The sequence below is a fragment of the Theropithecus gelada genome, chromosome 1 (genome assembly GCF_003255815.1).
Source record: "Theropithecus gelada isolate Dixy chromosome 1, Tgel_1.0, whole genome shotgun sequence".
Lineage (NCBI taxonomy): Eukaryota > Metazoa > Chordata > Mammalia > Primates > Cercopithecidae > Theropithecus > Theropithecus gelada.
Window position 1 is genome coordinate 7,230,196 of NC_037668.1, and position 16,703 is coordinate 7,246,898.

The window sequence follows — 16,703 nt, forward strand, 5'->3', positions numbered from 1 at the left end:
GGGATGAAAAAGTGATTCCTTTCCCTACCACAATGTTCTGTACTCCATGAAATTGGTCAAAGACAATAACTCTGCACCCAGCATCCACATTATATAAGGCAGAGTTCGCCACATCTACTGCAACAGCTAACGGTGGGCCAAACTTGCTAATGAGCTCAAACACTTTGGCAGTCATGTTTCCTTGTGCTGGAGCTTCCCACACCTGCTTCCACTCTGACCTCCACAAGAATTCCCCAGCCACAGATGGAACTTTTTAATTTTTCCTTGAAGCTGTGACTATAAGGTATGTTGAGTAGGGCCATTTTGCTTTGCTTCTGAGTGTGTTCAGTGGCAAAGACTGGTTACAGATAACCTTAGTGTGGTAGGTTTCTCAAATGCCAGCTGTAGTAGTTGTGTACCAGTTGAGACCACAGGCTTATGGTCTCCTGAGAAGCTGGAGGCGTGGGGGCCACAGAAGCTTCTCTCATTCTCAATTGCTGTGCAGTTGTGTCAGCAGATTTTGTATTTGGTTGTGCTACTTGACCCCCAGGCCAGTAGGTGGCACTTGCAGGTAAGAGACGGCTATGGTGGCAGCAATTGGGTTTATCTTGATCTTTGTTTACCAGGAGAAGTTTTCCAGTGTCCCAGGCATTGGACTGGGCTGTGGGATGCTCAGTGGTTGGGATTCTAGGCTCAGCCTCAGTGGGAGTTGTGGGGGTGAAGCTGTTGGAGCTGGACTAGCCTAGCCTGCCCTCAGGCTTCCTAATTGTGGGTGCAAGTGTCTGCTCTGATGAGCCCAGGGGGCAGTTGCCAAATGCCTGGAGATGTTCCCAGGTAAGGAGTGAAAAACAGCCACTGCACGAAGTTCCTTGCATGGGAAGGGAGGGGTGGCACTAGCTCCCAGACTAGGTGAGTGGGTGTGGTACTCACTTATCTCTCACTCCTCAGATCCAGCTGTGCTCAATCCCTCGTTTTGACCAAGAGAGCAAGGTTGGGCACTCAGTAAAGTTGCATGCAGATTGCCTTTAGATTGCAAAGCTGTTCATGTCTGAAAATTTCACCACCTGTGCAAAACCACAGCTCTCCAGAAAATTTCCTCCTTCTCTGATCCCATGAAGAGGCAGAGCCCAGTTCCAGTGCCCATAATTGCAGCACACTCCAAACTTGCTCCTCAGTTCTGGCTATGGGAGCTCCTCCCTCACTCCAGACCCAGGACTCCAATCTCCAGTCCAAGACTCTCTAATGGTCATGGCAGGCACTGTTGCTAAGTAGCCCTATCCCACCAAGTTTGGGATGAGCCAGGATTGAGAATACTATCCTCCAACTGGGTCCCAGATTTGAGAAAATGCCTAGGACATTTCTCAGTGTCTTTTCTTCTCACAGTATCCAAGCCTTTCCCCCAGTTAGCTCCAGGGCTTGGGAGGGACAAGGTGCTTTTGGTACAGTTCCCCAGTGGAAAGGTAGAATGTAGACTGATATGCTTTGGGTCCGTGTGCCCCACCAAGTCTCATGTCGAATTCTAGTCCCCAGTGTTGGAGGTGGGGCCTGGGGGGATGTGGTTGGATCATGGGAGTGTATTTCTCATGAATGGTTTAGCGTTATCCTTTCAGCACTGTTCTTGTGATAGTGAGTGAGTTCTCATAAGATCTAGTTGTTTAAAAGCGTGCAGCATCTCCCCTCTTACTCTGTCTTGCTCCTGCTCGTGCCATGTGAGACACTTTGCTCACCTTTTGATTTCTGCCATGATTGGAAGCTTCCTGAGGCCTCCCCTGAAGCAGAACCTGCTATACTTCCTGTATAGCCTGCAGAACCATGAACCAATTAAATCTCTTTTCTTTATAAATCACCCAGTCCCACATCTTTTTTACAGCAATGAGAGAACGGACTAACTCATAGAAAGACACCATCTCGGCTTCTCATGTACTGGGGCTTCACTCTCATTTCTCAGCCAGATGTTGCTGTGCAGACTGCCTGCCTACCTTTTTTTTCCTGAGATCTGAAGTGTCCTTTGCTTTTCTGTCGAATTCTCAGGTTCCTTCTTGAATAAAAGATCACAGTGTGAATCTCAAGACACTGTTTTGCTTCTTCCAAGTAGGTGAAGGATGCTAGAAAAGCATCTAATCTTCCATCATGGAAGAGAAAAGCAGAATAGTTTTTTAAATGTTTATTTTACTTGGGTTTTATTGAACTTCTAGGATTTGTGGCTTTATAGTCATAAAATTTGGAAATATTTTAGCCACATTTTTTCTTTTTTTTTTTTTGAGACGGAGTCTGGCTCTGTCGCCCGGGCTGGAGTGCAGTGGCCGGATCTCAGCTCACTGCAAGCTCCGCCTCCCGGGTTTTACGCCATTCTCCTGCCTCAGCCTCCCGAGTAGCTGGGACTACAGGCGCCCGCCACCTTGCCCGGCTAGTTTTTTGTATTTTTTAGTAGAGACGGGGTTTCACCGTGTTAGCCAGGATGGTCTCAATCTTCTGACCTCGTGATCCGCCCGTCTCGGCCTCCCAAAGTGCTGGGATTACAGGCTTGAGCCACCGCGCCCGGCCTTAGCCACATTTTTTCAAATTTTTTTTGTCCCCACTTTAATTCTCACCTTTTATTCTGGACTCCAATTACATGTATTTTATTCTGCTTGATATTATTCCACTAAGGCTTTTTAAAAAACTTTTTTCCCTGTGCTATTCATTTTAAGTAGTCTCTGAATTAGGTATTTGTTGCTGCTCAAAAAATTATTCTAAAACTTAATAGGTTAAACCAGTGATAAATATACATCAAATGATTTCTGTGGATCATGAATTTGGGTGTGACTTAGCTAATGGTTCTGGCTTGGAGTGTCCCTCATCAAGTTGCAGTCAAGATATTGTCTCAGGATTGCAGTTATTTGAAGACTTAATAAGGGCTGAAGATCTACTTCCAAGATGGCTCACTTACATTGTTGACAAGTTGGTTCTGATTGTTGGCAGGAGGTCTCTGTCCTTTGCCATTTGGACTGCTCCATAGTTGCTGTCATTTGAGTGTTTTTGTGACCTGATAGCTGACTTCCCTCATAGCAAGTGATTCAACTGAGCAAGATGAAAGAGGAAATGTCTTTTATGACACCTTTAGGGCGTAACTTCAATTTTGCTCCAGTCTGAAGATCACACAGACATATCAAATCCAGGTATTACACAATGGGTGGGTATTACACAATGACAGAGGTACTAGGAATTGAAGATCATTGATACCATCTTGGAAGTTGGCTACCATGGTTTCTATTGTTCTGTCTTTAAGTGTACTGATATTTTCTTCTGAACTATCCAGTCTGTTTTTCAGTTCATTCAGTGACTTTTTTTTTCATTTTGGATACTGTATTTTTCATCTCTAGAAGTTCCATTTGGGTCTTTTATTATACTTTTTATTTCTCTTTTCCTCATGTTCATGTTTTCATTTAGATTCTTAAGCTTATTAAAAACGTTTGTAAAAACTCTCTTAAGGTTCTTGTCCCTGAATTTCATTATTTCTGCCATTTTGAGCCTGTTTCTATTTATTGATTTTCCTTCTGGTATGGGTCACATTTTTCACTTCTTTGCATGCCTAGTTATTTCTTATTGGATGCTAGACATTGTTAATTTTACATTTTAATAAATGAGTTATATTTTGTTGTATTTTTTAAAGGAATACTGAACTTCGTTCTGGCAGACATTCACGTTACTTGATTCGCTCAATCCTTTTGAAAGTTGCTTTTTATCTTTGTTCAGGAAGGTTCAGAGCAGCCTTAACTCTAGAGTTAATTTATCCTCACTTTTAAAGCATGACTTTTCTGAGGACTCTACCTAATTATATATTATAGTACCTCTCCACTCTGGCTTATGGAAGCACAAACTATTTTTAGATATAAGTAAGCTCTAGGAATTGTTCAGCCTCCTGATTTTCAGTGATCTTTCCTTGGCTTCATAGTTTCAACCCGATCATATACAAATTGGTCATCAGTCAAAGACTCAGTGAAAACCCCTTTCAGATCTCCAGATTTTCTTTCTAGGCAGCTCCCTCCTCTTCATTTCTCTGTCCTAAAAATTCTAGGCATTTCAGCCTCCCTGAACTTCTATATGTGTCTTCACAATTCCTCAAGAATATCATCTCTGTTTGGTTGCCCCTCTCTGTGCTGTAGCCTAGAAACTGCCTTCAGGTATCTAGGACAATCATAGGGGTTAACTTATTGGTTTCCTTTCTTTCAGTATCAGCCTTGTGGTTCCTATTATCAAAAGTCTATGAATAATTGTTTCATATATTTTGCCCTGTTTTCGAACTGTTTTTAGTAGAAGAGAAATTCTTATACCAGTTTATCCTTGATGGGTGAGAGCAGAAATATGTGGGGCTCTGGGGAGAAGCTGAATAGTCTGGGCACTGACAAATGAGAACAGTTGTTGGTAGTGCTGGAGTAGAAACTGGGAGGCCTCCTCTTGTGCCAGGCAGGGAAGAGCTTTTCCCTACTCCTGACTTCCTTGAAATCAAAATGTCTTTACCTAAACACATTTTGGTCTTCTCCTTATTCTTTTACTTACTTTACCTATGGGGAGGTTCACCAAACCTGGTTCATGTTTTGGGCTAGAATAGCTGACTTAGTCTTGTTCTCCTGCCTTATTTTGGGAGTAAGCCCAGGGGGCGATATGCTGGTATAAGAATGAGGCATGTAACTCAGTCCCTGGGATTCAGGGTGCTCACTGAGTTTGGAGTTCCTGTGGAACATCTAATTGGAGATGAAGACAACTCCTACAAGATAGGGAGTTGGATACATGGGTCTGGGGCTCAACTGGACTGCTATTTTATAGCTGCGTGAAGAAGATGACTGGTAAGAAGGGATTTCTTGAGGGCAGTGTCTGGAATGAGGTGGAAATATCATAGATTTGTTGAACAAATGAATTAATGAGTCCATGAATAGCCATTGTTCCCAATAGAAGATAATTTTAAACACTAGGAAAACTCATACATATGTAATGAGACACGTTAACTACATTATGGATTTATTATTCTGTGACTACCACTGATTAATTTGCTAACTAAATTTTTGATTGATTTTTGCATATAATAATACTGTGAACTTCTTTAGAAACAAAAGGTGTGCTAAAAAAGATAAGAAAAGTTAAAAATTTTTGGGTGAGATTAACAGCATATTGTTCATTAGTTGCTGAGAAGTGGCTACACCTATTATTGTGAGTATGGTTAATACTGCTCACATTATTCAGCCAGAGAAATAATATCTAATTACCAGGGGTTATATAAAGTAACATAAGTAGAAAGAAAGATATTATACTAAGGGACAGAGAAACTAGTTTTGACATACGGGTAAGGAAAATTAGATACCAATCTGACTTTTTAACACTACAAATTTTATTACAGAAGACATTAGCAATTTCTATTAACATTTATAGATGACCTTAATTTAAAAAAATGTTTTGAAATAGAAAAGAACTTGCATACATTCATGTAAATCTGCTGTACAAGGGGCTTTAATCTGTTACCAAAAGAGAGAAGCAAATTGACATAATTTTTATACATATTAAATCAATTTTGTCTTCTCACTTGAGAGCTTTAAAATAATAAAATGATCAATATGCAAATAGGGTGAACTCTATTTGCTACCAATTATCTGTATTAAGGAAAAAAGCATTGAAAGGAATTAAGTAAACAAACAGGTTTTGTTTCATGTTGCAGGCCATTTTAATATGATTCTTACTGATAACTCAGACTTAAGATGACTAAACCGATTTTTTTAAAAGTGTCTATATTGACCAGGATTTTAGAATTGTATGGATATAGAGAATAGTAGGAGCTAGAAAAGTACCCAATCTTTTGGGTAAAGGATAATGTCAGTAAATCTGATTCATATTTTAATGCCACTTCTGTTTGGCTAACTAAAGAGTGTGAGTGTTTGCTTTTCTTTGAAAATGACTTAAAATTTTAATGCAACGAAAACAATGTCAAGAAACTTGGATGTTAGCCTGACTGTGCCTGTAACTATCTATAGAACATCAGAGCATTAAGTAACCTCTCCATGGATGCAAAATGTCAGAATAGGATCTATGTTTCCATTTATTTATGTAATCAGTATTTACTGAGTACCTAATATATAGCAGAGGCTGGTTTGGATTCTGAAGATATGGTGATGAGCAAGACAAATAAAGCTTCCATTTAAATTGCTTACAGTCTAGTTGGAAAGGGAGAGACAGAGAATAAGTATATAAACAAATATAGTATCAGAAAACGCTGAGTGCAATGAAGAAAATATGAGATAACAGGATAAAAAGTGACAGTGGCAGTAGGCTGCATTAGACTTGGTTGTCAAGGAAGGGTTTTCTAAAGAAGTAATTTTTAAGCTGAGATGATAAGGAGAAAGCCATTCAAAGACTTGTCGAAAGGTTGCTCCATAATAAACAAATAGCAAATGTAAAAGCACTGTTCCAAGAACAAGTTTGGAATGTTCGAAGAGACATAATAAATAAAAGGTGGAGGGAGGTGGGTATGACATGAAGTTAGACAAATAGGCACAGATCATTTCCACCTACCATATTTTTTATCAGTTTTATTGAGGTATAATTGACATACAATAAATTGCATATATTAGTTTCCTAGGACTGCCATAACACAGTACCATAAACTGAGTGGTTTAAAACAACAGAGATTTATCTTCTCACAGCTCTAGAGGCCAGAAGTCCAAGATCAAGGTGTCTGCAGGGCCATGTTCCCTCTGAAGCTGCTGAGCTAGGATGTATTCCAGGCCTCTATTGTAGCTTCTGGTAGTCCTTGGTTTGAGGCAACATAATTTCATTCTCCACATGGCATTCTCCTTGTTCATGTGTCTGCGTCCAAATTTCCTCTTTTTGTAAGGGGATATATCCAATCATATTGGCTAGTGGCCTACTTTACTCCAGTGTTATTTCATATTAATTAATTTCATTTGTAATGAACTTATTTCCAAATAAGGTCACATTCTGATATACTACAGGTTAGAACTTCAACATTTGAAATTTGGGGGTACATAATTCAACCCCTAACCCTGCATATGTTTTGGTAGGTTTTAACATATGTGTATCCTGTAAAACCATCATCACAATCAAGATAATGAACATATTTTTCACTTCCTAAATGTTTCCTCTGCCCCTTGGAAATCCTCTTTCTTCCCCTTCCTTGTCTTTCCTCATCCCCAGGCAATCATTAATCTGCTTTCTGTCTTACATTAATTTGTATTTTCTGGTATTTTATATAAACAGAATTATATGGCATGTACTCTGTTTTGGTCTATGTTAATAATATTAAGATTATAACATAATTATTGATATTAATGTCACTGCTATGTCGGTAGTTTATTCCTATTTATTGCTGGCAAATATTCTATTGCATATGTGTGACATATTTGTTTATCACCTGTGGAGGGACATTCAGTTTGTTTCCAGTTTGGGACTATTAAAAATAAAGATGCTGGCCGGGCGCGGTGGCTCAAGCCTGTAATCCCAGCACTTTGGGAGGCCGAGACGGGCGGATCACGAGGTCAGGAGATCGAGACCATCCTGGCTAACACGGTGAAACCCCATCTCTACTAAAAAAAAAATACAAAAAACTAGCCGGGCGAGGTGGTGGGCGCCTGTGGTCCCAGCTGCTCGGGAGGCTGAGGCAGGAGAATGGCGTAAACCCGGGAGGCGGAGCTTGCAGTGAGCTGAGATCCGGCCACTGCACTCCAGCCTGGGCGACAGAGCCAGACTCAGTCTCAAAAAAAAAAAAAAAAAAAAAAAAAAAAATAAAGATGCTATAAATGTTTGTGTACAAGTTCATGGATGGATATATCCTATTATTTCTCTTAGATAAATACTTAGGAGTGGAATGGTTAGGTCATATTGTAGGTGTATGTTTAACTTTTTGAGAGACTTATGAACTGACAAACTTGTACCATTTTATGTTTCCATCAAACATTGTATGCAAATTTCAGTTGCTCCACATCCTTGCTAACCCTTGGTATTTCCAATTTTTAAATTTTAGGCAGCCCAAGAAGTGTGTAGTGCTATGTCATTGAGGTCTTAATTTGCTTATCTCTGAGACTAATGATGAAAATTTTTCATCTGTTTAGTTCCCATCTATATAATTTTGTGAAATGTCTATTCAAACATTTGCTTATTTAAAAAATTGGATAATTTTTTCTTACAATTGAGTATAGCAAGTTCTTCATATATTCTGTATACAAGTTCTTTATCTTATGTATAATTTGCAAGTTTCTTTGCTTTCAGTTTGTGATATGTCTTTGTTGTTTTAACAATGCCTTTTGAAGAGAGAAGTTCTTAATTCTGACAGAGTCCAATTTATTGTTTTTGAAAATGGATCATGCTGTTGGTGTTATATTTAAGAAAGTTTTGCCTAATTCAAGTTTTGCCTAACAGACGTTTTATTCCGTGCTTTCTTCTAGAAGTTTTAGAATTTTAGTTTTTATATTTCATGTTAACATTTGTATATAATGCAAGCTATGTATTGAAGTTATTTATTTATTTTAAAAAAGTATTTATTTTTATATATGGATAACGAATTGTTCCAGCACCATTTGTTGAAAATACTATTTATTCTCTACATGATTTCATTTTCACCTTTCTTGAAAGTCATTTGACCACATGTGTGCAGGTTTATTACTGGACCATATTTTGTTCCAATGATCTGTCTTACCACCACTTTCTTAATTACCATAGTTTTACAATCTTGAAATCAGCGATTCAATAAGATTTTCTACATTGATGGTCATGTTACGTGTGAATAAAATTTTACTCCTTCCTTTCCCATCTGAATGTCTTTTTTCCTTTGGCTTATTGCATGAACATTGCACATACAGTACAGTGTTTAATAGAAGATGCAAAAGCAGACATTTTTGCCTTTTTCCTGATCTTAGAGGAAAAGTATTTTGTCTTTCAATATTAAGTATGATATTAATCATAAATTTTTGCTGATGCCTTTTATTAAGTTAGGAAGTTTTCTTCTATTCCAAGTTTCCTGAAAATTTTTTCAGGAATGTATGTTGGATTTTGTCAAATGCTTTTGTGTATGTGGTTGTGTGTGTGTGTATGTGTGTGTGTGTTTCCATTGAGATCATTGTAAGCCTTTTATTTTTTAGTCTGTTAGTATGGTGAATTTTCTTAATTGAATGCAAACTAAACTTGCATTCCTGAAATAAATTCCACTTTGACCATGACGTATTATTCTTTTTATGTATTGCTTATTTTGTTTTGCTAAATTTTGTGAAGAATTTTTGTATCTATGTTCATTTCATGAGGGTTATTAGTTTGTGGTTTTCGTTTTTGATAATGTCTTTCTTGTGAACTCTGTCTGCCTTGGGGATCCATGGACTCCCAGGTCTATCTCTTCAATTTGGTGATGCTTCTGGCCTCTGCCTTGGTAACCTTTCCTGCCCTATGGCTCAGAAACTTTCTCCAGGCAGTTTCTTCCTGTTTGTTTCCTATGTCTCTCAGATCACGTACTTTTGTTTCCTGATGTCCAATATGTATAGAGACATTATTTTATATATTTTGTACTGTTTTATAATTATTTTGGGTGAGAAAGTAAACCTGCATCAGAAGCACAAATTCAACATGCCTGGATTCTTTTTTTTTTTTTTTTTTTGAGACGGAGTCTCGCGCTGTGTCACCCAGGCTGGAGTGCAGTGGCGCGATCTCAGCTCACTGCAAGCTCCGCCTCCCAGGTTCAGGCCATTCTCCTGCCTCAGCCTCCGAGTAGCTGGGACTACAGGCGCCCGCCACCACGCCCGGCTAGTTTTTTGTATTTTTAGTAGAGACGGGGTTTCACCATGTTAGCCAGGATGGTCTCGATCTCCTGACCTCGTGATTTTAACAGTATGAGATCATATACATTAAGGCCTCTTTAGCAAGAAAATCACTACCCAAATGCATGATATTTATTATAGTTCTTCTAGTAACAGGCCAAGTGTTTTTATAGTTGCCCATTACATATGTACACACACACATACATATATGTATCTCCCAGGGATAGGTATATAAATCCACTAGAAAATGAGCTCCTGAATCAATGCTTTATATACAAAGGAGGCACTCATTCCATTAGAAACACATATCTAATATTCTTCCATTTATCATACTCTTGTGTTAGCATCTTGTCTGAAATTAGATTGGCACCCTCATTTCCAGTTTCCCTGTTTTCAAAATTATCTTATTACATAGTAGCTCACATTCCCAAGACTTTGGAGCCCCTGGCATGGCCATTTCTCGGTATATATCTGTTAAAGGAAATATGGCCTGAGGATACCTCTGTGTTGTGAGTTCCTACATAATGAACTGCAACCTAACTTAGTATGTAAACTAACTGAAAGCCTAACTTAGGAGTATACTTTGGTAACAAACAGCTGAGTTTCAGCTCATCACAGCAGCTGAGCTTCAATCAATTATAGGCAGCCAGCTGATCAGACTTTGTCCAAGTAAGGCAAGTGCTGATCTATAATGAAATCAAGCTGTTTCAGTATCTCATTTCTACTTTCTGTTCATAAATGCTGTCTGCCCACATTGAGGAGCAGAGTTCTGTGAATCTCTTCTGATTCTGAGGGCTGCCTGATTCAACAATCGTTCTTTGCTCAATTAAACTGACAAAAACAAGCAATGGGGAAAGGATTCCCTATTCAATAAATGGTGCTGAGATAACTGGCTAGCCATATGCAGAAGATTGAAACTGGATCCCTTCCCTACACTGTATAGAAAAATCAACTCAACATGGATTAAAGCCTTAAATATAAAACCTAAAACTAAAAACTCTGGAGGATAACCTCGGAAATATCATTCCAGATGTAGGACTGGGCAAAGATTTCATGACAAAGATGACAAATGCAACTTCAACAAAAACAAAAATTGACCTTTTTTTTAAACTAAAGAGCTTTAACTAAAGAGCTTCTGCATTATGGCCCAGAAACTTTCTCCAGTCTGTTTCTCCCTGTCTGCTTCCCATCTCTCTAGGATCGTGTACTTTTGTTACCTGGTATAACAGCAAAAGAAACTATCAACAGAATAAACACACAACCTATAGAATGGGAGAAAATATTTGCAAACTATGCATCTGACAAAGGTCTAATACCCAGAATCCATAAGAAGCTTAAACAAATTTATAAGCAAAAACTGAAGAACCCTGTTAAAAAGTGGGCAAAAGACATAAACAGACACTTTTCAAAAGAAGATATATACATGGCCAACAAGCATATGAAAAAATGCTCAACACCAAAAATTGTTAGAGAAGTGATATTACCTTTTCATAGAAACTAAAGCGGTTAAGCATGCCAATGTCATATAGCAAGCAAATGGCAGGGCCAAAATTTTATCTCAGGTCAGCTTGACATCCTGTCAGATGTGGCCATGTTCCTCAGACAGTCATTCTTTCACACGTGTAAATTTTACTTAATATCTTAAAATCTCCCCCAAAATATTTTGAACTACACATTTTGTTCTAAACAAAATTTTTAGATGAGGAAAAATTTTATATATCTTTACATGAACATTTAGGTAAAACTTGAAGCACTCAAGCCCCAAATAAATTTTTATTCCCAAGACTTACTTAGATGATGTTAGAGTGTTTTTTGAATTTGGCTTTTCCCATTCTGTATCTATCTTTTATTAATATTAATAAATAAATATTAATAAAGAATAAATTTAAAAGGTAATTTATTTTGAAACAGGAGAGAGGAAAATGCATGCTTCAATAATGTCAGCTTCCAGGGAAAGATATGGTGAGCTTGTTTGTCTAAATACATTTTATTTGGAGTTCAGTATGAATTTTCAATAGATGCTTTTCAGATAAAAAAGCAGTAAATCAAATGCAATTATATAAACAGGAAGATCAGAGGGGATTATCCTGAAGGGTATAAAATGAACCAAGAGCTTTTAGTTTGGGTCATCACAGCATCTGCTCACCAATGCAAAGTAAGGTAGGTGTCTATAGTAAGAAGGCTCTGTGAAATGAAATGTTCTTAAGCTATTTTTTTTCATTTTCACCATTTTACCATTTTTTAGAAAGTGGAAAATGCTAAAAGATAATTTGCTTCAATAGGCTCTAATATTTTAAATTATTGCTCCAAATTGTTTAGCAGTAGATGAAGGTGAGTGAACTACATACATAAGAATAAGGAAAAAATTCATTGACTTAAAGAAAGAGAAGCAACTGGTTAGTTCCCTAATGAAGGATATTTGATATTCATGGCTTTCTTCTGTTTTCATTTTGATTTAAATATTGTTGTCAATTTAATGATCTGTGTATTAAATCCTCTCAATTCCTGTACTAATGGTCATCTTTTATGAAAATATGCTTCTGGAAATGTTAGAGCAAATTAATTTTTGAGTACCTGCAGGGGTAATGTGCTCTGTATTATAAGTTCTTTTTAGTTATTTAACAGTTAAACCACCTTTGATAGTGTTCAACATACACACACCTGCTGTATAGCACATTTTGCTTTCTAGAAAAATATGCTGCTTTAATGAAGTTCCAGGATTATTCATAGGATGGGCAATTAGTTCTTTTCATAGTAAGGGATTTGGAGTGTAAAAATTAATGAAGGAAATTGGCAGAGCAGAGAGGAAAGTGTTTATTAAGAATGAAGCATTGGGAGCAAAAATAGGAGGAAAAAAGAGAGGAAAGGGGCAAAGGAAAGAACATATCTTGGAATAAGAAAATATGTTGAAAGTAGGCACATATATGGTCATGCATCTGAAGAAGGCATCTCATTATTTAGGCCCTGCCTGAAACCATGCCTTCTATGTTTAGGTACCCAACAAATTATTTATGATGATTTCAGATGATTAAGTGGCAAAGATGAGAACCCAGATGACGATGAAGAAGAAATTGTGGCGTATCACAGAGGAAGGGATTAACTAACGCTGATTTGTACAGTGTTATATAGCTATATGATCTTTCTTATATAGAGTGCCAAGTGTTTCACGTGTATTGTTTTATTCTTTTTATGACTTTAGGAAGGGACATATGGAAAAATGAAGGCACAAAGACATTAAATTACTCAGTTGCACACAACTGCAATTAAATCCTGAAGTAGAATTTAGATCACTAACTCTTAATCAATCAATCAGATCTGACACTAATTTATTATATAGAATTACAGACTATTTGTGCTGCGAAGATTTTCATGATCATCTTCTGGTTCTAAGCCTTCCTTTTATAGATGAGAAAGTTGAGGCCCAGAAAGATTCTGTGGGTGAAGTTTTACTATTTGCAATAAAGAAGTAAAGGAAAAGGCACAGTTCTTGCTTTCTTTATGCCCACAAAGTTGTACAGCTACTGTGGCTGGTAATTCAGCACTTTCATTTTCTACTTTTGTTACTTTAGAGTTCCACGTTTATAGGAGAAACTTAAAAAATATAGAGTATCCATAGAAAGTATGACAATAACAGGAAAACCAAAACAAATTTTCATCCTACATTTTAAAAAGGGTCGGGTGTACTTGTCACTTTCTGTTTTGCAGATGGGGAAATAACACCCAAACAGATTGTACATTTTAGTCAAGTTCTCATAGATTTATGGAAGAATTCTGTTTCTTAATTTTTAGACCAATATTTTCATCACCAGGTCACCACATCGATTTTATACAGAATCATAGAGCTAAAAGGTAAAATATGTGAAGTTAATTGTTTCCTATAGAAAAAACTCAGTAGCTGGCTGTCTAAACAAGCCAGAACGATAATGACCATGATGGGTAAGCATGTTACATAATTTAGCAGTTAGTAATGTTAAGCTCCTACAGAGGATCCTCAAGGTCTGTATCTCTAAAATACTGGGACCAACTCTGGACCATAGAGGGAGCTGACATTTGAGAAGCGCTTGAGGAAGCCAGGTTCCATGAGTAAGGAATTTGTATGGTTTTTGCTCCTTAACTCAAATACCAAAAAAAAAAAAACCCTCCATAGAATGTTTGAATATGCAACATTTCATTTAAAAGAATTTGTGAGAAAAACCCCTGTTATTTTAACCTTTAAAAGTTAAGTCTTCCTAAAATGGGTTACTTTCTTTTGTAATAAGAAATATAGTAAACATAAATCTTTGATAATTGTAGGTCTTAAAGTCATAATCTGGACTCTTTCAGAGCACTAGAACAATCTATATTTTTATTATTTGTGTTCATATTAGCTCCTCCACTGGACAGTCACCCCTTTAGGTAAAGGACCGTGTCTTTTCCATTTGTGTCTGTCAGTGCCTGGTTCAGACGCTCAATATATGTTTATCTAATTTATCTGCAATTCTCATTCTAGGAATAGAAGGTTGATTGAAATGACCACTAATCTCTGGAATCTGGCATTTAAAATAAATCCCTGGTAACCTGTGTAATGTGGTTTTCATGGTTTCTTATAAGTTGATTGAAAAAAAAATCCTGGTTAACTGAGGCTGAACCTATGAGGTTTCAGTTAACATAGGTTTTAGTGTATATAGCTTAAAGATGCTGTTTAGGTATAACTGACAGATTTGGGGAAATCTTGGTACTTCTGATTATTGAACAAAATATTTTGTAAATTATAATTTATTTAATAGAACAAGCAAACAAGTTTATGTTCATAGACAACAATAATACTCCATTAAGGTATATATTTTCTTTACTGACAATGATACTTGAGAATGAAAAAAATCCAGACACATCTAGCTAGCTGTACAATATTTGTAAGATTAAAAAAAAACTTCTTAAATCTTCAGGGTGATCAACTTACATCCAAAAGTCTGAAATTTAATTACCCTTCCTCAGTAGTAGAACTAAAATAATTATGTCATAACATTATCCAGAGGTATAATGATATCAATATCATATCAATGTCATATTGATATGATATATCCAATATATCATATATATAACTATATCCGATCAATACATATTGATAATGACATCCAATTGATATTGAACAAGTTCTTCATCACGCAAGCTCTATTGAGATGCATGTTCTGTTTCTGCCTGAGGCACTGTGGATCCTCTATTTTCTTCCATGCATCCAAAAATTATTTAATATTCCTGGCTAACCCATAATGGAGCTGTCATCCTTGATTGTATTCTTCTAATTGTGTCAATCTTTTTTTTTCTTTTTTGCCTGTTAATCTTTTTGAGAACAAATTACATACCTCTTTCTGTGTAAAATAATCTTTTATTTGTTCCAACTGTACATATTTCAACCTTAAAGGGATATCCTAAGGGTTTGGAAGTGGGATCAGGGGGTTCCTAGATTTCTGAGTTAGCCCCTTAACGCCAGTAGTAATTTTAGCTGACCTTTTTTGGACTTTATCTTTCTGGCGTCTTCCTTGACCAAATGGTAGAATTATAAGCATGATTATATGCATTGGGATGGTATTGAGGTTTGGTTATACTTTTTCTTGGCTTATTTGCCCTTTCTGATTTTAACCAATAGGTTCTTTAATTTTGTCTTTGATTTAGCATGACGGCTGTCTTTCTGATGTCCATGCTTTTTGGCCTTGCATGTGGACAAGCAATGTCTTTTTGTATTCCAACTGAGTATACAATGCACATCGAAAGGAGAGAGTGTGCTTATTGCCTAACCATCAACACCACCATCTGTGCTGGATATTGTATGACACGGGTATGTAGTTCATGTTACTTCTTTTGGCTGTAAATTATATAAGCCTTTAAGAAGTCCGTTCCTATATAGAAAGGAAATGAAATAAATCACAGCCTCGTTTCCCAAATCTAATGGTTATTGACTCCTTAGAAGCAGAGTACACAGGTTACAATATTATGTGAATCTACTCAGCACAATGGATGCAGATAATTTTATAACAGTTTTATGTCCCAGATTTACTTAAACCTTATCTTGTTCCCATGATCAATGATAAAAGAGAGGAGGGTGTCACTTTTATCTCTGTAGAATTCAGTGTGGTTAAGTTGGTATTGGAGAATGGGGCTAAAGAATTCTTTCCCAGTTGTATTTGTGATGAAGGAATATAAGTGAATTTATTTTTATGTTTCTATTTCTATATGTTTCCTAAAGTCCTGTCACATTATGTTCTCTTTTCTGTTCTTTCCTCAGGATATCAATGGCAAACTGTTTCTTCCCAAATATGCTCTGTCCCAGGATGTTTGCACATATAGAGACTTCATCTACAGGACTGTAGAAATACCAGGATGCCCACTCCATGTTGCTCCCTATTTTTCCTATCCTGTTGCTTTAAGCTGTAAGTGTGGCAAGTGCAATACTGACTATAGCGACTGTATACATGAGGCCATCAAGACAAACTACTGTACCAAACCTCAGAAGTCTTATCTGGTAGGATTTTCTGTCTAATAGTGATACAATTTGCAATTTGGTTAAATGTGCTTGCCTGAAATAAAGCTAACAAAAATATTATGTTTCACAATCTCTTATGTTCATTTTGAGAATTATTTAATCCATACCCATACCTACACAGGCGTTAGAGAGCTTAAGCGGTTTTAGAAGAAAAGTTGAATGAGTGGGCCTTCTGGGCTCAGTCGAAGGATGGTTTTCACGTGAAAGAGCAGAGTGGAGGTAAAATGGAGAACAGGGATACGAAATGCCAAAAAACTTGCCTTGAGCAGTCTCTCCTAACAGAGGGCCAGGAGGTTTCTGTGATATAGAATGTGAATGTGGGATGACTACAGAGTTATGAAGAGTAATGTGATCAAAAGCTGAAGGAACACATGGTGTCAGAATACTGGAGACATCTACTTCAAAAGGCTAGAAGC

General features: G+C 37.1%; 1 protein-coding gene across 1 annotated transcript; it reads left to right on the plus strand.

Moving 5' to 3' along the window:
• Nucleotides 1-11,896: 11,896 nt before the first annotated feature.
• TSHB (thyroid stimulating hormone beta) lies at nt 11,897-16,366 on the plus strand. The gene is made up of 3 exons (XM_025358905.1): nt 11,897-11,927; nt 15,420-15,582; nt 16,030-16,366. Exons 2-3 carry the CDS (start codon nt 15,421-15,423, stop codon nt 16,282-16,284), a joined length of 417 nt encoding a protein of 138 aa, XP_025214690.1. The 5' UTR covers nt 11,897-11,927; nt 15,420; the 3' UTR covers nt 16,285-16,366.
• Nucleotides 16,367-16,703: the final 337 nt, after the last annotated feature.